Genomic DNA, 22,300 nt, shown 5'->3' with positions numbered 1-22,300 from the left:
TGAAAACCTACATCAAAAGCGCAACTCGAATATACTTTCTTTCTTTCTTTCTACCTGTGAACCATGTTCCCGAATCGCATAATGTCCAGCCCCGACGCTCTCCGCCCGACGTCCTCCGCCCCGTCCGTCTCCGACCCGACCGCCGACGCATCCGAGGACCAGCCCCTCCTCAGGCCGCGACCGGAAGGCGAGATCGTCCGCAGCGACGAGTGCAGAAGAAGCGATGACGATGAAGTCGAGAAGTGCATAGGCCGCGTGCTTCCCCTTGCCTTCGCCGCGGGGCTGGCCATCGCGGCGACCTCGGCCGCGACCGTGCTCGCATACGACCGGATCCTGTGCTTGCAGGACGATGCGAATACGGCCCGCTGCGAGGGACGAGATCCCGCTGGAGAGCAGCAGCGCTACTATATCGAATCGTTCCACACGGCGCGGACCATCGCCAACGTCCTCGGCGTCGTCTCGGTCGGCGTGGCGCGGATATGGGCCGAGTCCGACCCGAGGCTCTGCCTCGGCCTCTGGCTAGGGGTCCGCGTGCTGGGAGTGGGAGTCCTGCTATTGGGAGGTAAGCAAATACCTACCCCAGACTTTTCGGGGAGGGAGGTAGATTACTGACACGAATAATTATAGTCCTCCTGGATAATGTTTACATCGTCGTCTGGACCACCATCTTCTACGGCTTGGCCGGTGTCCCTATCCTGCACTTCGCCCTCGCCGCCGTCTACGTCCAGACCCGGGACCCCCGCCGCTTCTCGCGCCTGCTGGGCACCTCGCTGGCACTCTGGCTGCTCGGCACCTCCGTTGCCCCCACGGCCACGGCCTGGCTCTTCCCCAACCTGTGGTTCAGCCTCGCGGCCGCCGTGGCGATCCCGGCGCTCTCGCTCGTCTATCTCCGCGCCGCGGTCCCGTCGGATCCTCTTGCGAAGGATCCAGGCAGCAGTTCCCCGACGGATGGGTCGGCAGCCGGGACGACGACGGCGGCGGCGAGGACTATCGCCTCGGCACTCGTCGATCCCGTATACTACTTGTACGCCGAATCGGCTATCAGGCTACCCGCTCTCGCCCTGCTCCTGCACAACTGCGCACAAACCTGCCTGTTCACGGCCGTTGTGATCCACGCCTGGGTGGACTTTGACTTCACGGCAACACTGAGCAATCGGCTCTCCACCATCGCGACGGCGGCCCCGGCCGTCTACCTTTTGCTGTTCTTCTACGGCGTCCCGAAGCTCCGGAAGATACTTGGGAAAGAACGAGAGCCCCGTGGCACAGACACTGCTTCCACCGACACCTACGCCGACACCGAACTCGAGAGCGACACCGCAGGGAATCCAAGACGCCCCCTTCCATCGACGCGCGATCTCGTATGCGCGACCGTCTGCATGCTCGCCCAGCTCATCGCCGTCCCGTGGTTCCTCGTCGACTCCCAAGGCGCCCTGTACGGCCTGGTCGCCGTGGCCTCCATCGGATTCGCCGCGCCCAGCTTCCTGAAGAGCTACGCCGTTTCGCGCGTAGCGAACGGCAAGCCGTCGGCGCTGGGCGCGCTGGCGCTGGCGGAGAGCCTCGGGGGGTTGATCTCGCCGTTCCTGCTGGGCGGCGTCTGGTTCTGGAAGAACCAGATCTTCATCTTGACGCCGTCGCTGCTGGGGGCGGCGGTACTGTGTTTGGGTGCGAGCTACTTGGTGAGGAGATAGTGGCACTGTTGCGAGCTGCTGCATTTATGATACATGCATATCTGTCATCTCGTGCTCAAAACCTATGATACGCGCGGGAAACTTTGGTTGATGTCGCTAAGCTGACAAAACTACCATGCCACATCTTGTCCGCCGCCTATTGGGGATACTTCCAGCCCGCAGGGACAATCTCAAACCGAGTACCGCGGTTCGTGCTGCCGCCAGCAGCATTGTACACGTTATTGTATTCTCTGGAGCCGTCCAGACCCTCGGGGCAGCAGCATTATTGGTGTTGTTCATCCGCACGTTAGCCTCATCAAAACAGAAAAAGGCCCCCATGTGACACTGACCAAAGACGGGGACACAGTTGCCCCCGGTGGAAGCACACAACTTGGGCTTGGTGACGTACCACCCCTTAAGATCCAGCTGGTTCTGGTTGCTGTCGCCCCAGAGCTTGGTGCAAACCAGGCCGTCTTCGACGTAGGACTGGGCGACGGAGGCAATATAGTCCTCAAAGCCCGTCCGTTGTTCAAAAATTACAACTCGGGAGAACAAGATGTTAATGTACGTACCCGGCCAAGGCCAAAATAGAAAGCGAGAGAAAGTGCGTTGTGAAGTCGAGTGTAAAGTCTTCTGGGACAAAAGCCGGGGTGAGTTTGAGATGGATGCTACAGCTGATCGATAGTCCGGATGGAGAGAATATGGATTTCATCGCAAATACAAATATACTCGTATACCATACCCGGTCTTAGCAGACCTATATTATTGTTATACTCGGTTTCCCATGCTTTGTCGGTGCTTGCGAGCCCCAGGCGCGGGAGCAATCGCTGGCCCGATTGTGATACGATCGCCCGGCGCTGTCTATAGATGGACGGTATGATGAACGTGGGGAGCCTGGCATATATGTATGCAGCCGGGGTTGCATTCCGGGCGGGTAAGGCCCTGCTTGGCAGGTGCTACTCCGCATATCAGGACTCGGACCCGGGCCAACACGCCTTATAGGGCTAGCCCGCGCCGTGCCGCAATCCATTTTTTGGCTCGGCGTTGGTCCACTGGATGGATGCCCTCCAAATCTCGGAATTGGCATACATACCCATTGCGTATCCCTGTAAAGATACCATAAAGTATCCCCTTGCAAGCTGCGCTTACTGAACAAGGGGGAAGGAACAAGCTGTGCACTCTTGCCGCCTTGGTCGCCGACCTACGTCTCCGGTTAGACAAAACTTGATGCGGCAGTATCTCAGGCAATTGGCAGTTGCCTTAATATGTCTTCTTATATAGCCGAGATCACTAGCTTTCCAACCGATCCAAGTCCGGTCATGGCGATCAGGTACTTCGATTGCCGGCTCAAGATATACGTCATCCCGTCTCACTGCCAAGCATGCACACATCATCGCAGACACTTGCCCTCACCCGGGCTTCCACTACCAGGCACGATCAGCGAAAGGAAAATCGAGAACCGTGCAGAGCCGGAGTATGGAGCTTGTCCGCTTGGCACGTGTGGGGGAATTCCAGGGGGTAAACGGGTCCCGAAATCTTGATTTTACCGATCTTCGGGGAGCCGGCGGGGTGCCCAGTGCCCCAGTGCCTAGTACCGTCCCAGCGGAGACGCTAAGCGCGTAGGTGATCGTCATCTGGGACATGCCCGCCCGAGGAATATGCAGGGGTGAAAGGGTACGAGGCAAGGTGCAGCCTACATACGCGTGGTGACTCTTATCTGTACGCCGACGATGGAGATGATGTGACATGCGTCTATGTAGTCAGGCAATTTCGTTCTCGGTAGACTCACAGTGAGACTATTTGCTGTGCCTGATAGGTACTCACCCGGGAACTATTGGTCTAGATCCGGCCAACCTGGTGGCTGTCATGTAAATGGGAAAGCCCTAAATGTCATCTGAATCGCCCAGTTCCCTCCTTTTGTTATTATAATAGTGTTCTACACTTATGTTCATACACCGCGTTGGTATACTATCGATAGAAATTCGCAGGCATGCTTAGATACACTAGCCTCGAACACATCTGAACACCAAGTTGATCGGCATTTTCTAAAGAAGCACACCTTGAGCTGAAGAGGGAATTTCCTCGTCGTAGCACAAAAATGGCATAGCCCGGGCCGCGACTCCGATACCGACTCTTGGCCATAGGGGCTAGACTATTAAGCCGGTGGTCTAGGGCGCACTAGAACGGAGCCGGCTTACAGAAACTATTGACCCAGCTCACGGACAGATCGAGAGACATTTCAGCTGGGCGCTAGCATTCACAAATGAGCCACGTTATTTCCCCAGATAGTAGAGTATATAGAACGAGAGGCCAAAGGAATAAAAAGCCAAGGTAGAACGGTCGTGTGCTGTGGCTCCGTTGGTTCTCTGATTCCTTCTCTTGTACCCGACCGACCAACTACACTCCTTTTTTTCCTTGTGCAACATCACCAATTCTGGTGCATTCACGTTCGTTTACCATGCAGCTGCACCCACTCCTGGTCGCGGGCCTCGGCGCCGTCGTCGTCAGCGCCGTCCCGTCCCCCTTCGTCTCGTCCCCCGTCCTGAGCCCGCAGCCCAGCTGCGACGACAACGCGGCGCTGCTGGTGCTGCGGGGGCTCGACGACGGCGCCGCCGTCTGCAGCGAGCTCGCCCCGGCCTCGACGCAGACAGCCCTGCGCACGGCGACGGCGACGGCGACGTCCACGGAGACGGTCACGGCCACCCTGACCGAAACGGACGCCGAGACGGCCACGAGCACGGCCACCACGGTCGCGCAGACGACCGAGACCGCCGTCGTCGACGGGCCCACGGATATCTCGACCAACACCATCACGTGAGTGTTCTGGCGCAGAAGGAAGAACAGGTCCTCCGATGCGAGGAAGGAGAGGAAGGGGCAAAGAAAAGAAAAGAGAAAGAAGAAGGATGCACCAACAACGGATTTGCTTTGCTGACTAAACCGCCCGTCATACAGCGAAACCCCGACCATCACCGAGGCCGCCACCTCCACCGCGTACACGACCAGCGTGGTGTAAGTAGTGAACCTTTTCTCATCCTTCTCTCTCTCTCTCTCTCTCTCGCGGTCCCTCCTCAAATCCAGAACACACGAATACACCAATAGGTATCATTTTCTGACATATAGGAACTTTGTGCGTGCGTGTGTGTACAGAACCATTACGACCTATACGCGCAACGCGGCGGAGGTCCCGGTCCCCAACTCCCAGAAGCTGAAGAAGAAGAAGAAGCGCGGTGACAGATGCCCGGCCAAGCCGAAGCCGAGCAACTCGGCCAGCACGACCGGCTCGGCCCCGAGCAGCACCGCCACGAGCAACCCGGCAGACGGTGAGTGAGCAGTTGCACACTTGCATTTCTCTTCAATCACCCCACCATGCCCCCGTTGAGGACGGGAGAGGGAAGCTGCTTTTCATTTATTTTATTCTTCATTATTCCCTTCGCTCTTTAATCCTCAAGGGCCCCAACGTCAACAAAAATTGGACTAACACTTGGGGGGAATCACCAGCCCTTAAGTCGTTCGCCGACGACGTCGTCTCCGCCGCCTGCAGCTGCCTGACCTCCGCCGCCGCCCCGACCGTGACCGACACCGTGACCGTGACCTTCACCGCCGCCGCGACGCCGGCCGCGACGCAGACGGCGCGCGTGACCGTCTCGACCGTCCTCACGACGAAGTACCTGACCGTGACGCCCAGCACCGCGACCGCGACCGCGACCAGCACGCGGCCGGGCCTAACCGCGACCACGGACGCCACGGCGACGGACCCGACCCCCGCGACCGTGACCAGCACCGTGGCAACCGTGACGACCGCCGCCGCCGGCCCCGCCGCAACAACGACGGTCGTCGGCGCCACCTTCGAGTACCAGGAGCAGATCTTCTACGACCGCTGCGTCCCCTTCCTCTACCGCCAGCTCTACACGGACGTCCCCGGCATCCCCCTGACCGCGGACGCCATCTTCCAGTACTGCGCCGCCCAGTGCGCCGCTGACGACGGCTGCGGCGAAATCTGGATCTCGCACAACAACCCCGTCACCCGCAGCGGGCTCTGGTGCGTCTTGGGCGGCACCGACTACAATAATGGCGACACCTGGGTCAGCGACCAAGACTTCCAGTGCCAGTACCCGCCCATCGGCGCGACCGGCACCTGGTACCATCGTAGCAGCAGCAGCAATTGAAAGCCCCGGCCCCGGACCCGGTCCCCAAACCAACCCCCTTTCTCCAAATTTCATCTTCTTGAATATGCGCCATAACATACCACTGGTGGCAGCAGCGGTTCTTCACCATCTGAAAGCCCGCACACCGACGCCTCCACTGTGGTTGGTTCTGCAGCAGGGGCTGGATGGCATGTTTTGACGTACAATCCCGAGTAATAATTGTAATGTAAAACTCAGATAAATGAATAGAGGAACAATTTTCATACTGTCCGTCCCTTTGTGTGTACCACATAGTCTTTGGTTGATTATCGCGGACGCGTATCGTTGTCCCTGCATGTAATCCAGAAAAAGCCCCTGAGCGGCCATGGGAAATTTCAATTCGAAAGGTAATGTATTGCAGTATCTCTGAAATCCATCTACACTGGATCCAACTCGGGAACACATGTATGCGTATGTGTATATCTGTGTATGTGTATGTATGCACCATCAAGCCCAAGTCAAAAATCAACCTACTAGCATCGCGTCCCAACCCCCAACGCCGCCGAATGCCCACCTACCTCCCTACCTTATCAAAGTTTCATCTCATCCTGATTCAAAGAAAAATTCTTACCTCTCATAATCCGTCAAAAAACTTAGCCGATCCATCTACGAGCACTCTGGAACAGCCTCAACCAAGGTCCGTACAGACCCCACTCCTCCCGCTGGCGGGCCGGCAGGTAGCTGGCCACATCAGCCATTACAGTACGCTCGGGATGCGGCATGATCGCTAGCACGCGGCCGTCGGCGCTGGAGACGGCGGCGACACCACCGGGGCTGCCGTTGGGGTTGTAAGGGTACTGCTCCGTGACCTTGAGACGGTTGTCGACGTAGCGGACGGGGACCTGCTTGCCTTGCGACAGGGTCTCGAGATCGTTGGGTCCAGAGAACGAGGCGCGGCCCTCGCCGTGCGAGACGGCGATCGGTAGGTAGGAGCCGCCCATGCCGTGGAAGAAGACGGGCGATGCGCTCTCGTCCACCTTGACCATGCTGAAGCGCGCCTCGAACTGGTCGCTGGTGTTGGCGACGAAGTCGGGCCAGGCGCTGGCACCGGGGATGATCTCCTTGAGCTTCGACAGGGCTTGGCAGCCGTTGCAGACACCGAGCGTGAAGGTGTTGGTCCGCTTGAAGAACTCTTCGAACTCGATGCGGGCGTTCTCATGCAGCAAGACCGACTTGGCCCAGCCTTGTCCGGCGCCCAGAACGTCACCATAACTAAAGCCACCGCAGGCGGCCAAACCAGAGAACTCGGCGAGTTTGCGGCCGTTGATGATGTCCGACATGTGGATATCGACCGGATCAAAACCGGCAGCTCGGAAAGCGAAAGCCATCTCCGCAAACGAGTTGACACCCTGCTCTCGAAGAATGGCAACGCGAGGCCGCTTGAACATTCCGGTGAAGGAGGCAGTCATGGGGATGATGTTCTCGGACGGTGAGTAGGTGAGTCTGTAAGAGATACCGGGATCCTCCGAATCGGTGACGGTCGCGTATTCCGACTCGGCACAGGCTGGGTTGTCTCGAATCTTCTGCATTTCGTAGGACGTCTTGGACCACCATTGCTGCATCTCGGATCGCTCGATAGAGGCGAAGACGGGTTGCGTACCGTAGCGAATGACCAAGTTCTGCTTCTTGGAGGCTTGAACGATACCGCATCGCTTGATCAGACCAGGCGGGGGTCCGCACGTGGCGAAGCATCTCTTGAAGTTGATCTCGTCCGAGGCACGAACCTGGAAGACGGCGCCCAGCTCCTCGTTGAAGAGGGCCTCGGTCATGTCCTTGAGGCTGCCGGACTTGGCCACATCGTCCAAGAACATGCTGACGCCGCATCGGCCGGCGAACATCATTTCCGCAATCGTGGTGAACAGACCACCATCCGAAATATCGTGATATGCAAGGACAACGCCGCTTTCGTGAAGTTGGGCAATAGCATCGAAGTAATCTTTCAGCAGATCGACGTCACGCACATCGGGCGATTCGTTTCCGACCTGACTGAACGACTGTGCCAGAGCAGAACCACCCAAAGCCTTGCGACCCTGGGCCAAGTCGACATACATCAGCAGTGTATCGCCGACGTCCTCGACGCGTCGAAGTTGCGGGGTCCAGGTAGACTTGATATCTTCGACGGTGGTGAAAGCGGAGATGACAACGGACATGGGAGCACTAACGCTCTTGTTGCCCCTGTCGTCCTTCCAGGATGCCTTCATGGACATCGAGTCCTTGCCCACGGGAATGCTCACGCCCAGCTGAGGACACATCTGCGCACCAATAGCCTCGACGGCCTCGAAAAGAGCTGCTCCCTCACCAGGCTCCTTGACAGCAGACATCCAGTTGGCCGAAAGCTTGACGCGCTCAAGGTCGCCCTTAGCTGCACCGCCCAGAATATGGGCAGCACCGAGGTTGAGTAAGCTCTCGGCCACAGCCATTCGCGCAGAAGCAGCAGGGGAAATCAGGGCCAAGGTAGGCTTTTCGCCCATTGCCATAGCCTCACCGGTCTTCATCTCCTCCAAGCTGAAAGAGGTCGCAGTGACGGCAACGTCTGCGACGGGAGTCTGCCACGGGCCGACCATCTGATCTCGGGTAGTGAGACCGCCAACGGTTCGATCGCCAATGGTGATCAAGAAAGACTTGGAGCCGACGGCGGGCATGTGGAGAACACGCTGTGCGGATTTCCTGAAGAGCTCGGATTCGCTGGTGGATTCGCCAAAGGCACTCTTCATGCTTGCTACGGGGTCAAAAACAGGCAGTGAAGGCTTCAGGGAAGTGACATTTCGTTCCTGTTTCCGGCCGGCAGGGAAGAGCAGATCCATGGGGAGGTCGATGGGGTACGGGTGTTCCCCGGAGTCGCGATCCGAGAGGATAAGCTTGGCAGATCCGTCGGGGCCCGGGGGCAAAACCCGTCCAACGTCCGAGAAGCCACAGCGCTCCCTCCGGCAGATACTGACGAACCTGTTCATGCCGTCAGGGTTCACCAGCAGAACATATCGCTCTTGTGCCTCGTTGCAGAAGATCTCCATGGGGCTCATGCTTTGGTCTGCGCTTTCGACTTGGCGTAGCTCGAATTGACCTCCGAACCCGCTGTCCTTTACCAGTTCAGGCAAGGCGTTGCTGAGACCACCGGCACCAACGTCGTGGATGAAGGCGATGGGGCTTTGGTCGCCCATGGCGTTGCAAGTGTTGATGACCATCTGTGCGCGTCGCTCCATTTCGGGGTTGCCACGCTGGACACTGGCAAAGTCGAGTTCCGCAGTGGCCTCATTGCCGGTAGCTGAAGATGCAGCACCGCCACCAAGACCGATGAGCATAGCTGGGCCACCGAGTACGATGACATGTGCGCCTTCGTCCACTTTTTTCTCGTCTTTCAAAGCATGCTGCGGTCGGACGGAGCCAACACCACCAGCGATCTGTAAAGAGATTAGCTCAGTACAATTAAAGAAGGGCGGTGTGCTCACCATGATAGGCTTGTGGAAACCCTTGTGATCTTGCGACTCGGGGTTAAGCGCATTGGTCTGGAGTGTACGGAATACACCGGTCAATGAAGGACGGCCGAACTTGTAGATGTCAGCGTTTTTGGCCTAATTCGAGGCTAGTGTTCGATGGCTTACTTCGTTGTTGAAGCGAGCAGATCCAATGGGAGCCTCGAGCATGATGTCCAGAGCGCTGGCATAATGCGACGGCCTGCCGATATCGAGTTCCCAAGGGTATGCGTCTGCTTGGCCGGGAATATGGAGATCGGACACAAAGAAGCCGCAGAGACCAGCTTTGGGAGTGGAACCTCGGCCGACGGCACCCTTTGCAAAAGTTAGCAACCGACTCCCGGGCCTGACGGTGGCAGGTATCCTCGTATACATACCTCGTCACGGATTTCTCCTCCGCTACCGGTAGAGGCGCCAGGGAAGGGGCTGATGGCTGTTGGGTGATTGTGCTGTTGAAAGGTCAATAATCATTGATAATATGGAGGTACCCGGGCACTTACCGTCTCGACTTTGATCAGTGGCATGACAGTTTCTTTCGTGAGCTTGTAGCTGCCGGTCGAGTAGTCGGGAGCCCAGTGGTTGCCGTCAAGGCCTGCCATAACCGCAGCATTGTCGCTGTAGGCCGAGATGGTGTACTTGGGATTCTTCTGGTGAGTGTTCTTGATCATACCGAAGAGGCTCTGAGGTTTCTGTAGGCCATCGATGATCCAGGACGAGTTGAAAACGTGATGGCGACAGTGCTCGCTGTTGACCTGAGCGAACATGAATAGCTCCACGTCGCTCGGGGGACGTCCGAGCTCCTTGTACTTGCTGACAAGGTATTCCATGTTGGACTCGTCGAGGCCGAGTCCATTCTTCTTGTTGTAGTCTTGGAGAACTTCGAGAGGCTCCTGGACTTCTGCGAAAATATCGACGATAACGAGCTGTCTTCTCTCGCCCTCGTCGAAAATGGTGGCGGGGCTCGGGGATTCGAGGCCGATGTTCTCGGTCATGCGATCGTAAATGGTGTCTCGGAAGGAAGCAATATCCTCGACGGTTTGGTATTTGTTCTCGCCATCCAGTTCGATGCGTATGACGCGGCCTCTCTCGATCCTTTGCACCTGGTCCTTCAGGCCGCAGACGTGGGCAATGCTCGTAGCCTTGGAGCTCCATGGCGAGATGTTCCTGGGCGTGATGTAGATGTCGCAGACGTTCGGCTTATCGCTGGAGACCACGCCGGTGCTTTGGTCGACGGGTACGTGCAGCACTCTCTTGACGTTGTCGAGGCCACCTCCCTCCTTTTCGGACTGGATGTAGTAGACCCATTGGCCGGAGATGCCGGTGACTTTCTGGTCAGACACATTGGCGTTGATTCGGGCCAAGAGCTTGCCCACCTCGGCCTTGGTCAGGCACGACCCGCCAACAATCGTTTCGTACATGGCGAAGGTAGGAACTGATTGATTGAAGCGACGTGCGCGACCCCTTTGGATTGTGAGCCCGGGGTAGTGGGAACGAAGTCGGTGTCGTACGTAAGTCACCAAAGAAGTTCAATGCGTTGGAATGGCGGGGTATTTCTAGCACTGGGAAAAATTGTTATCGATAGAGGGTTTTTGGAGGGGCTAAACTGCAGTGACTTTTCAATGAGCGCGTGAGGGTGTTTTGGGGGCCTTGGGGGCCCTACATTGCAGCTTTGGCGGGGGAATAAGCCTTACGCCCTACGCCTTAAAACGCTGCGGCAAGGGTCCAATCGTGGAGGGTGGTACGTCAATTGCATCTACTGCACGCTCCATGCGTCAAGATGCGTTCGCCCAGCTGTTTCTGTCGGCGAGTAGCTGTCTTATCAATACAGAGAATTGCATTCACCACACCCTTTGTTTTCATTAAGCATGGATATCTGGGATGCTGATGGTGTCCAAGATAAGCTGCAGCTGCTGAAGCCTCAAGTACACCCTGCTCACGATGATGGGGGGAGACCCCCGCTTTTGTAGGACCTGACTTTGGGCGGCAGGCGGCTAACAACTCACATTTTCATGCTGATATATAATCCACTTCAGTATCAGGATGGCCGTGAATGAGAACCCAAAACGCCATGCGAAACCAAAACAGAAGTCCATACTCCCCATTGAGGCCGCCATAACAGCATGGGCTTCCAACTTACCAGATGCATCTGTACTGGGTGAAGTTGACATCGCAGAGCTTGCAGCACAAGCGCCGAAAAGATGGACAGTCTACGAACCCATGGTCCTGTTACCGTCGGGCTCCTTCACATCCCCGGCATGGGTTTCTGTCAAGTCAATGCTATCCGCTACAGATTTGGATGACTTATGGTCGAGGATACTGTCAGAGATCTCTCGGAAATCGGGTACTACTTTCACCCATCTTGCCGTGAACGAGGGCATACCGTTGCATCTCCGGGAACAAGACGAAAGCGACACCACCGAGGATGGCAGGGAGAACATTCTACGGAGTCCAAGTGGCTTGCAGGTCTTATACGGCGACTTCGGGTCATGCGACATGCCATCGGCTGCGGAGGAAGTAGCAGAAGCCGACTTTGAAGCTGCGTTTTGGGTTTCCACCAAGCAAAACGGCATTCACCAGACATGGGCGCCGAGGTGGACCATGTTCAGCCGGGGGAACATCAAGGAAAAAGCCAGGGTGCTCTCCTTCCACGACACAACGGAACCAACCCTGCAGAACAGGGCCATGAGCTCAAGCGAGCTGCGCAGCCAGTGGGCGGTGGACATGTACGCCGGGATCGGGTACTTCGTCTTCTCCTACGCGAAGCTTGGCATGCGTGTCCTGTGCTGGGAGCTGAACCCCTGGAGCGTGGAAGGCCTGCGGCGGGGTGCGCTTGCCAACGGCTGGAGTGTGCGGGTGATACGAGGCGCAGAGCTGGGCTCGGATATTGATCTGAGTGAGATCGTAGCCGGCGATGTGAGGATCGTGGTGTTCCAAGAGGATAACGCGATGGCTCTGCGGAGGATACAGGAAGCGAGGCGGAAACTGGCAGAGCAGCAGGGCAAGCTGGACGTTCTTCATGTTAACTGCGGATTTCTGCCGAGCAGCGCGCCCTGTTGGGAAGACTCGAGGGCGATCACCAAGGATACTGCCCGGGCTTGGTTGCATCTGCACGAGAATGTTGGTGTGGCAGATATCGAGACGAGGAAGATGGAGGTCCGGGACAGGTTAGCTGCTATGGTGCCAACCGACTCTTCTGAGCCCCGCGGGTCGGTTGACGTAGAACATGTCGAGCTTGTCAAAACATATGCCCCCGGCGTGTGGCACTGTGTTTTCGACGTATATAGTTGCACAAGATAACGTGGAGAGTGCAATCCGGGAACAGATACATTCTGACAATCGGGCAGTGTACCATGCGAGTGTGACGATTGCTTTGGCCTGAATACAACGATGCTTGCTTCCATCCTGCAGGTGCTTGTGGTGGGGTCCAGCCAGCAACCCTCAAGGCTAGAAACAATAGATTTATCAGTGGGTGGTGGCTACATGTACTCTAGTCAACGACCCCTGATCTGGTCTGATCTTGTCGGCTATCGTATATGCATGTATGTTAACTACATGACGCCAGGTGCCTGATAGACCCGTCGAAGTCACTTGTGTATTTCGCCCATACGTACCGTTTCGAAACGTGAGACGACGACGTCTTCCCGCTGCTGGGTGGTCAATCGTGCTCGGATTTCTGCCCCGGAAAGCAAGCATGCGACGAAAGCCAATCACAGGCCGCGAATGGCCTCGGACCCGGTCCGGGTCGCACGACGCCACTGACGACCCCTCACTAGGCCTATCAGCATCCAAAGGGCCCTGTGGCGACACTTTTTTGTTGCACGCCCAGCCCAGCCAGCCAGCCAGGCACCTTTTGTTGCGAGATGAAACCCCAGCCAGCATTCAATTTCCTGTGTAGGGTGGGTGAGCCCATGCGAACTCTCCATCCTTTCCACTGACACAGGCTTGGGACCTCGACATGAATTCCTACCGGCCCCTCTTCCCCAAGACCGATCCAGACGGCAGCGCTACCGAACAGTCAGACGCTGCGCTAGCCAGGATCAGCCGGCGCAAGCTGACCAGTATTGCTTGCGTCCACTGCCGGCTGAAGAAGACAAAGGTATGCCAACAACCTCGCTTGAATGCCATTCCCCGGCTCCTGGTTTGCCATCTTCTCTTCCCTTAGTTTACTGACCCAAGTCGCTCTAGTGCGATGGAGAACGTCCATGCTGCAAACGATGCCTGGGCAAGGGCGTAGAGTGCACCTACCCGGACGACGGCGACGCTCACATCCGTGCATCTCGACTGGCGAGCTACGAATGCCTGCTGGGAACGCTACGCCATGGGTCCGAGCCAGATGCAGAAGCCATCATTCATCGCTTGCGGCAGCCCGTCGGATCCACGGATGACTCGGACATGAAACAAAGGTTGAAGGCCATCCATGATTTCGTCAAGCGGCTGCAGGAAGTCCCCGGGGATGAAGCCGTGAGTCTCGTCACGCGCCTCCGGTCCGGCGAGGCGCTGGATGACGTGTTCCGAGACGCACGAGGCCTCATCCATGCTGGTGAATCTCATCGCCACACCACCGAGGACATGGAGGATGGCGCTTCCCGATGGATAGCAACAACCTCGTGGGACGAGAACATGATTCGAGCCATTTGGACTCTCAGCCAGTGGTGCCCTCGGAGGAGTCGAATGAGCTGGAAGACATCCTCTACTGCTGGAACCGCATGTCAGTCTCGGACACCACCCGGATACGTACCGCAGTGGACGCCTTTTTCGAGTTCAGCGAGCAGTGGTTCCTGGTATTTTCCAAAGAGACCATCATGGGCTACCACCGCGACATCTACGTCGACAGCCTGGACCGGCCCCAGACGGTGAAGCAGGCCGAGCTGTGCTGCCTGTGCGCCGTCGCCGCCATGGGCATGCGCTACGCCAACACCGACCAGCACGCGCTCGGGTACTCGGAGACGCTCTACCACACGGCCACCAACTACTTCGCCCTGCTGTACAAGATCCTGCCGCTGGACGCCATCAAGGTCTGCACCCTGCTCGCCAACTTCAACATCAAGAGCAAGCGCTCCACCGCGCTGGCCTTTGTCGAGATCGGCCTCAGCCTCTGCATGAAGCACAACCTCAACGACGACAACTTCCGCGAGCCCGGCATGTCCGAGGACACTTGGTTCAACCACCGCAAGACCTGGCGAACCCTGCTCTTCCAGTCGCTGCTCCTGTCGTCCACCCTCGGCTACGTCTTCGGCGGCGGCCTCTTCTTCGAGGAATTTCCCGTCTCCGACGTCGAGCTCGAGACGGTCCCCATGCTGCAGATCACCGTTTCGCGCGAGCTGACCAAGCTCTGCATCGTCAAGGCCAACATCTCTCGGATGGACTTTACGCTAAAGGGGCAGACCGCGGTCAGTCCCAAGTCGCTGATGCAGGACCTGCAGGAGTGGTACCGGCAGCTTCCGAACGATCTGTACCTTGGAGCTTTGATCGATGAGCAGTGCAAAGAGAAACGGGTGGCCATCTACTACGTCAACTTGATGTTCCTCAGCGCCACGGGGCTGCTGTACCGCCGCACTGCCGGGCGATTTCTGCGTTCGGTCGGCTTTGTAACGCGAGATGCAGCATTGGAACATTCTGCTTCCAGCAAGTACGTATTCGACAACGCCACCGAGGGTATATTGGCAGCACAACAAGCCGCGCGCATATTTGAGTTTCTAGTATTGGAGGATGTGGGTATTTGGAAGTGCTGGCTGGTCATGTAAGTATCGAACCTCGAAGCGCCTCGCATCTCATCTCGGATTCACCCCGACTGACACATGGCATCCACAGCCTCCAAGCCTACACGACCTGCACCGTCCTTATGCACTCGGTCCTGCAGCAGCAGCTCCACGGCGACTCCATGGCGAACTGGACCATCAACCTGCAGCACGCGCACTCCTGCCTCGTGATCCTGGAGCGCTGCGGGCCGGCCGACTCCACCATCAGCCACATGCACAACCAGCTGGCGGCCATCTCGCGCCGGGTGGCCGACTACAAAGGGCCCAGGCACCCGGCCCCCATCCCACTCGTCCCCACCGTCCTCCCGCCCGAATACCTCCTGACGATCCCCGAAGGCGCCGAGGGCGACGACGCCATGGCTGATCGCCTGCAGCTGTCGACGACCCTGCTGGTCAGGCTCTGCGGCCCGTTCGAGAACTTGGGCGAGTACGGAATGTTGGAGGCATGTGGCAGCCCTGCGTGACATTTTGTTTCCGAAACTAACCAACGCCGCTCAGCGAATTGCTCACATAACTTATTGGCCTAGATGACAGACAAAATCATAGCGGGGGCGGTCAGTAGCCCCCTATCTACCGACCAATGAAGGGTCGGACAAGGGTAAAATGTGTATACCATATTTCTCTATAAACCCAGTAAGCCAGCTCAAACTGAGCCAATATAAAGAAACGAATGTCGCTAAACTGTACCAGGTGTAGCCTTCCCTTCGAGGGGGTGCTGTAGCTATGAAAGCTTCAGGCTACGCGGCAAGGGGCTTTCCGACTTTCTGGTCGCAGCCATTGTGCCTGGTGCTCTCGTGCTTCTGCTACTGTGACGGAGGTGGCAGCAGCGCCCTCCGCTCCGGTTGGATGAGTTGGTGACTGGCATCCTGGCCATGACCCAATAGGCGTCAAAGCTGCGGTTCCTGCTACGGGGAGGTGGCGCATGGAGAGGAAGAGGCGGCCAAGAATGTTTCGGCTGCTAATATATGGATGGTAGAATTAGATTGGTAATAGCTTCGTGGCAGGATTGGATGTGTCATGCTGTTATGGTATTCACTTTCAAGTTGGGTTTGCTTTCTGGACGAAATACCCCGATCAATGTTCAACCTTCACCGACAAACCTGCAATTTTTGGTTCCCTGGAATCACAGGACATCCATCGTCCGTCTTATAGCAGTGACCATTTCACTGGCGTCAACATTGATGTTCGATCCATCGCTGTATCCCCTCCATATCCACATTTATTGAAAAAGATATGCTACGTCGCCAAAATACGAAGAAGGTGACCACGATGTATGACTATGCCGTTCTAATGCGACGCAAAACACGTCGTCCTTTTCATAATCTTAATGACACTCATGACTTCCATCATCTTTTGGTTCCGACTCGTGGATCTTAGGTCGCGAGATACAGTCCGAGGAATCGAAAGGGCGACAAAGCAACATAGAAAATAAACGATTTCAGCACGAGGAGGATATCTGGCTTGTTCCCGGATGACGGAGATGGTAGAAGGGTTGAAGCTCTACATCCGCTCATAGCTGATGTACAACTTAGGTATGGGAAGAGTCTAGACCCGTGAAAGTCCCTAGTGTTTCAAAGATTAGCAGCGCCCTTGGGGGAAGGGGGTGGGTTGCGTCGGGAAGCTGTACGGCGAATTTAGGTGGGAATCGCGAGTACATAATCACACGTGAGACCCCAGGGTTTTGTAGATAAGTTCAAACAATGTTCTCTTCACACCACGTGAGCGCCCCGTACGTCCCATTCACCCAACGGGAAGCCAAATTGTCTCTCCTTCGCTGCCTGAGCGCTGTCTGCTATACGTTTACCCATAATACCAGCATGTCTTCTGGCTGTGGCCGCTGCCTACTCATTCGTGGTCACGCGGATACATGGCTGCGAAGAGGCCTATCAGGATAACCTCGGAAACGGCCTGACCAGGCATCGGCGCCGAGTTTAAGACTCCCAGATTCACCTTCCGGAACGGTAGTTGCTCTAAAGCCGCGACTGATAGATTAAAGAAAAAGGTCATTGTTAATCGCACGGGGGCAACGTACCTAATCACGGTAGAAACGACTGAACATGGAGGTATTCTTAACCCAGAGTTCATTCTGGATGGCAAGGCTATCAAACTGGTCTCGGGAGATGCCGCTAAGGCTGAGAAGGCGGCAAAAGAGACATTTGTGGCTGCAAGAACATACGGGCACTTATGGAGACGCTGCTAAGAATATTTCAGCTCGACTAGTGGGCCAATGCCGACAAAAAGAACATCCTTGTTTGTTTGTTTTGTAATTTAACGTCGTCGCGTAACGGCGGCGCTCTACCTCCCTAGGGGTATGTGACGTGTCCGCTACAGTTACTCCGTAGACTGCTAATCTAATATACATATGTGGCCTATCTATACCTAGGAGCGCCTGTGTGGTCCGCGTTTGCTAACTATATCCGTTTAACTCTTCGGTACACGATATACCTACGGGTAACATACTATCTGGATATCATGGAATGCCACCCGGCCCATCCTGTGAAAGAGCTTGCTCAGGCCTTCCTGCCTATGAGCAGCCAATTGTTCCGGACGACCCAAGAAGACGCCCAACTCCCGTACTGAATAGGTCTTAACCTTTAAGTTAACCTTTCACTCGCCCCAGCCCAAGACCCTGGATACAGCTATCCACCTTGCTACAAGCTCGCTTATCGATTTAATAGGTGTGAAACAGCGCTCACACTCAGACGTATGAGGTCCCTTCCGGTGCCCAACCCGCAACCCAAGCCACGACGAAAATCAGAATCCACCTAAACGCAGAATCAGCTCTGAGGTCATGACCAAGATAAATAAAGCAACAGTTAACAAGAAGCAAGTACTCACATTCCGTACCAGCTGGTGAGAAAGCCCACTCTGGATTTGTAGACGAAAACGGTGGCGATCATGATGATGTGGATAATCGCGGAGCCGAGCAAGAACAGGTCAAAGTGCCACCGTCCCTGCAGGATTTATACATGTCAGCTTGCTCTTGCATACCCGAGATCCCGAGTGTGCCAAGAAAGAAACCAGCTCGGTAATTAAACGAAAGGAGAAAGCAGGCGAATACGGCCACTTACCACCAAAGTCCCCATCACCCGCCTCTCCCCCCACCGCGTCCCCAATGCGCGCAAGACACCAAGCAATGAAGAAGAACCCCAAGACGTCGAGGATAATATTGACAACAAAACTGCCGATCTCGAACCCGACGAACAGGAAAATCAGCGCCAGCACCGCAAGCGCCGTCCGCGTCGCGAGCGTGATCCACATGCAGAGCCGGCGCACCAGAGCCGGCAGGTCGCCGCCCGTGTCGAGGGTCCAGGAGGACCAGTCGAAGGGCCAGCAGAAGCGCGCGTTGGGGCAGTTGCGCTCGCCCCACGAGACGCCCTGGCCCGCGGGCCGCGGGGGCAAGCTGCCGCTGCTGCTGCGGCCGGACGTCAGGTAGTCGTGGATGGTTCGCACGTTCCGGGGCATGCCGCGTCCTGCTGCAGCCGCCGCGGAGGACTGCTGCTGAGCTGGTGGGACGAGCGGATCCTCGACATCGGAGGGGATTATGTCGTTATCGGCGGGTTGGGGCTTGAGATTGAAGTACTTGGACATGACTGCTTCAGGTTATTAGGATCCTGGGCGGTTTACCGGTGTGTTGACAGTTGAAGCTCTTGGGTGAAGAAACGTCGTGTAAGTGCGCAGTCCGGCGTGGGAAAATTATGTTCGAGTACACTTCGGTCGCCGGTGCTAGCGGTATCCAATTTAGACGACAGGAGAAAATAATGAAAGGATTGCTGGCTGGCCAGCGTGAAAACTGGATGGGCGCGCGAACCATTTTGAAGGATTTGGGAGTCGAGGCACAGCACAGTCTTACAGGCAACAAGGTGGGGGCTTGGCTTGGATGTCAGATTACTGTTGGTTTTCGATGTTTCAACAATCCTGGCCTGCATACTGTGCAACGGTACCCGGCATCCTAGGCTGGGCTGAGCCACTAAAAAGGGTCGCCCGAGAGCTGCTCTTCACGAAAAGCAAAGGTATCGCAAGGTCAGCCTCCGTCGAGCAGGCTCACCTATTTTTAGCGAATATGCGGGGGCCGCTCAGGTATGTAGGTAGGTATATAAACGCCCCAATAAGTTTTCGATAAGATCAAATCTGTGGTGCTAACGTCGTACGACATGGGAGTTTCCCCCTTCGAAGAGAGAAATTCCGCCCGCATCATCTATCGGCCCCTCTATGAGCAGTATTGCGGCAGCCATTCAAAGATGCCAGCTTAAAAGTTCGCTGCCGATGTTGGCTGCTGAAAGTTAGGAAGCTCGGTATCTTAGACCTTCCCTGTAAGCCACATAATCAATTCCCGTATGGATGAGACCGTAAGCACGGGACGTTCCTTGAACGAATCAGCAAGTGTCTGGCCGTGAGATTCCGTCAACTTGGAAGCGGCATCCGAGTCCCCGTCCACATCCAGCAGGACGGGGTCCCAGCCCGCATTCATGGCGCCGACGACGTCCTTGGCGTGCTCGTCGCCGACATACACCTTCTGCCAGCCCTCGACGTCCGCCCCAGCCTCCGCCATGCTCTTCCCGTCATCGCGAGCGGCGACGATCTGGGCCAGCATGTGCTCGGCCGACTCGAAGATGCGCCTATCCGGCTTCTCGACGCCGACGTCGTACGACATGCAGTGGAAATCGATGTCGTAGTCTGGCCTGGCGAGCACGCCCGCGTCGTCGATCTGCTGTTTGCCGCCGTAGCGCAGGGGGCTGACGTTGAGGCCGAAGGACGAGAGGATGCTGGGGACGCGGTCGTCGGAATTAGTCACGACGCCGACGACGATCTTGTCGAACCGCCTCTCGCTGCTGGGCTGTTTCAGCGCCCTCAGAGTAGATACTAGGCCCGGCTCGACATCGTAGCCTTCTTTGGAGGCGAAGCGATGCAGGAGCTTGGGGTCAAGTCTGTCGGTAGAGCTTGGCCGTCCTTGGACAGGGGGGTGAAAGTATTATGAATTACCTGTAGATCCGGTCAACAGGTGGCGGTGCCGATGATCAATCATCCTAGCTGCAGGCGATTGAGGTTGTGCCGAAGACGTACATTGGTCCACCACTTGGTTGCGCCGAGCCCTGTCGCTTTTCCGTAGTTGGGGTTTTTCTTCGACTCATCCTTGATTGCCGTCTTGAGGGTGGATTGGAGTTCACCGTCGGTAAAGCCAGTGAAACCGCATTGCCGCGCGACTTCGGCGTACTGCAGAGCGACCGTGTGTTTTGGTTTAAATAGAGTGCCGAATGCATCGAAGCATAAAAGAAGGTTGGGCTTCGCTTTCGCCATTTTCAAAGCGGGATTGAATTGATGCTGGGATAGACGCGGGAGATTGAGCTTAGGTCTGCGACCCGAAGAGCTGGTCGCGGAGCCGAAGCGGGTAAGGCACGTGACGTCATTCCCAAAACATTGCTGTTCATCCAGTATTCGATACACTATTTCGTACATCTCGCGCTATCGTACATACTGCATCAAACATCGCCAGCATATGAGCATTACAATGTTCAACCCCTTGTGCTTCTAGTGCGCTTAGTAGCGCGCCCCGTGTCTCCAGCGTCCGATGTTCGTTTCTTCGGCTGCTGCTTAGTAGACCCCGCGTTTCCTCTGCTGCCCCCCTTGGCCCCAGCTTCACCTTGTGCCAAGGAAAGATCTTGTCCGCCTTCTTCTTGTCGAAAAAGGGCGTCAAACCGAGCGCCTCGCGCCGGCGGAAGAACTCCCAGCAGAGGTGGTACGCCTGGCTCTGGCTGCCGGCCTCGGGTCCGGATTTCTCAAGGAACCCGATGAGCTGAGGCCGCTCGAGCCCGCACACCCGGCGGACCTTGTCCAGGTCCCACATCCGCGATAAGGAACCCGTCACGAAGCGCTTGAGGAGGGCGCGGACCTGGTCGCAGTCGTAGTTGATTTCGCGGTAGAAGGGCGAGGGCAAGGCCTTGAGCTCTTGGGGCGTCGGGTCCTTGGGCCCCGGCTGGAAGACCGAGTGCCAGATGGGCTCGAGGACGCCGTAGTCGCGATACCCGCTCAGGTGGGGCGTCATGTCGATGCCTTCATCAATATGCTCCAGGGCCGTCGCCTGCTTCTCCATGTTGACGGCCTCGCCCATGTTCTTGATGGACGGGTTCTCGTTGGCGATCTTCATGATGTTGGCCAGGTGCTGCACTTTTTGTTGTTCCTCGATCTTGCGGCACCGCTCCCGCCACTCGCTGCCCGTCCACATCTGGATGCCGCCCCCGTTACCACTCGTGTCGAATCGCACCTTGCGTGCCCGGATGGTCTCGGCGTAGGCGGCGATCTCGGCTTCATTCAGGTCGGGCGAAGACGCGGCGGCGCGCTTCGGGCGCTTGGTCGGGGGACATGTATTCGTTGATCCAGCTCATGAGGCAGTCCCGCAGGTAGTGGTTCGGTAAGTCTTCGAGGGTATGGTCCCGGCCGAGGCGGCCACCACTCACTTTGTCGTCGCTACCGAGAAGACAGGGCTTTTCCACGGGACCGTCGTTGCCATCTTCCCACACATAGAAAGCCAGGAAGCTGGTCAGCTCGGAGTCGTCAACCCCGGGTGTAGATTTGAGGTCTTCGACGAGCTGGTTATTAGACTTTCGAGACTAGGGTGTCTGCAGGTGCCGCTTGTCAGCACGCTAATATCAAGCAATGTGAGTACCCCAGGTGTATTTACTTGAAGGACTTACCGCTAGCGAGGCTGAGAAATAGGTTGCTGGTTTCTCATGCTTCCGGTTTGTAGGTCTGCAACGATTTGGCCGGTTTATCTTGCATGCTTTACTCCTTGGTGGCGCATTGCATGATCTCGGTCGCATTGACTTGGGCCGATTTACTCGGTAGACATCAGTCATGATTGGTGCCATCAGGAATCTGAAAAGCTGTGCAGGTTTATGGTCTCGTTTGATTTGGGAAAGTGTATTACAGCGATTAACGGGTGCTATCGTGGTGTAGAGCAAGAGGGTAAATGGGTTGATGCATTTCAATTCCCCGACTTTGGGATTAACAGCTTCTCTATGATCTCCCAATGTTTGCCAGACGTAACAGAAGTTATATCATTGTGATGATGTCAACCTCTGATGTCAATATTGCCAGGATATCTATTTAAGAATGCAGATCATGATGCTCTGGAAGTAAACAATCGCGGTGCAGGGCGCGTTGGGGGATGGTCGGATGGGCTTTACGTCACAGGCCGTCACAGGCGTTAAAGCGCCCAAGCC

At 56.5% G+C, this 22,300-nt stretch overlaps 8 protein-coding genes across 8 annotated transcripts; 4 read left to right on the top strand and 4 right to left on the bottom strand.

The window, feature by feature from the left end:
- Window positions 1-81: 81 nt before the first annotated feature.
- Window positions 82-1,688, top strand: PG997_001580 (uncharacterized protein; the record flags this gene model as incomplete). The annotated part of the gene is made up of 2 exons (XM_066805895.1): window positions 82-562; window positions 628-1,688. 2 exons carry the CDS (start codon window positions 82-84, stop codon window positions 1,686-1,688), a joined length of 1,542 nt encoding a protein of 513 aa, XP_066675668.1.
- A 2,437-nt stretch (window positions 1,689-4,125) lies between these two features.
- Window positions 4,126-5,833, top strand: PG997_001579 (uncharacterized protein; the record flags this gene model as incomplete). The annotated part of the gene is made up of 4 exons (XM_066805894.1): window positions 4,126-4,481; window positions 4,620-4,676; window positions 4,815-4,987; window positions 5,166-5,833. 4 exons carry the CDS (start codon window positions 4,126-4,128, stop codon window positions 5,831-5,833), a joined length of 1,254 nt encoding a protein of 417 aa, XP_066675667.1.
- Window positions 5,834-6,444: 611 nt separating this feature from the next.
- Window positions 6,445-10,739, bottom strand: PG997_001578 (phosphoribosylformylglycinamidin; the record flags this gene model as incomplete). Its single annotated transcript, XM_066805893.1, has 5 exons — window positions 6,445-9,249; window positions 9,298-9,396; window positions 9,451-9,636; window positions 9,699-9,770; window positions 9,822-10,739. 5 exons carry the CDS (start codon window positions 10,737-10,739, stop codon window positions 6,445-6,447), a joined length of 4,080 nt encoding a protein of 1,359 aa, XP_066675666.1.
- A 622-nt stretch (window positions 10,740-11,361) lies between these two features.
- On the top strand, window positions 11,362-12,618 carry PG997_001577 (S-adenosyl-L-methionine-dependent methyltransferase; the record flags this gene model as incomplete). The annotated part of the gene is made up of 1 exon (XM_066805892.1): window positions 11,362-12,618. One exon carries the CDS (start codon window positions 11,362-11,364, stop codon window positions 12,616-12,618), a length of 1,257 nt encoding a protein of 418 aa, XP_066675665.1.
- Window positions 12,619-13,276: 658 nt separating this feature from the next.
- Window positions 13,277-15,544, top strand: PG997_001576 (uncharacterized protein; the record flags this gene model as incomplete). Its single annotated transcript, XM_066805891.1, has 4 exons — window positions 13,277-13,417; window positions 13,507-13,861; window positions 13,972-15,061; window positions 15,133-15,544. The coding sequence occupies 4 exons, from the start codon at window positions 13,277-13,279 to the stop codon at window positions 15,542-15,544; spliced, it is 1,998 nt and encodes a 665-aa protein (XP_066675664.1).
- A 2,234-nt stretch (window positions 15,545-17,778) lies between these two features.
- PG997_001575 (uncharacterized protein) lies at window positions 17,779-18,671 on the bottom strand (the record flags this gene model as incomplete). Its single annotated transcript, XM_066805890.1, has 3 exons — window positions 17,779-17,845; window positions 17,919-18,034; window positions 18,072-18,671. 3 exons carry the CDS (start codon window positions 18,669-18,671, stop codon window positions 17,779-17,781), a joined length of 783 nt encoding a protein of 260 aa, XP_066675663.1.
- Window positions 18,672-19,380: 709 nt separating this feature from the next.
- On the bottom strand, window positions 19,381-20,378 carry PG997_001574 (haloacid dehalogenase; the record flags this gene model as incomplete). The annotated part of the gene is made up of 2 exons (XM_066805889.1): window positions 19,381-19,995; window positions 20,145-20,378. The coding sequence occupies 2 exons, from the start codon at window positions 20,376-20,378 to the stop codon at window positions 19,381-19,383; spliced, it is 849 nt and encodes a 282-aa protein (XP_066675662.1).
- Window positions 20,379-20,427: 49 nt separating this feature from the next.
- On the bottom strand, window positions 20,428-21,934 carry PG997_001573 (uncharacterized protein; the record flags this gene model as incomplete). Its single annotated transcript, XM_066805888.1, has 4 exons — window positions 20,428-20,448; window positions 20,557-21,426; window positions 21,536-21,667; window positions 21,917-21,934. 4 exons carry the CDS (start codon window positions 21,932-21,934, stop codon window positions 20,428-20,430), a joined length of 1,041 nt encoding a protein of 346 aa, XP_066675661.1.
- Window positions 21,935-22,300: the final 366 nt, after the last annotated feature.

This window comes from Apiospora hydei (genome assembly GCF_038363865.1).
Source record: "Apiospora hydei strain CBS 114990 chromosome Unknown utg000002l_segment0_segment0, whole genome shotgun sequence".
Taxonomy (NCBI): Eukaryota; Fungi; Ascomycota; class Sordariomycetes; order Amphisphaeriales; family Apiosporaceae; genus Apiospora; species Apiospora hydei.
This window is presented reverse-complemented; position numbering and strand designations above follow the sequence as displayed.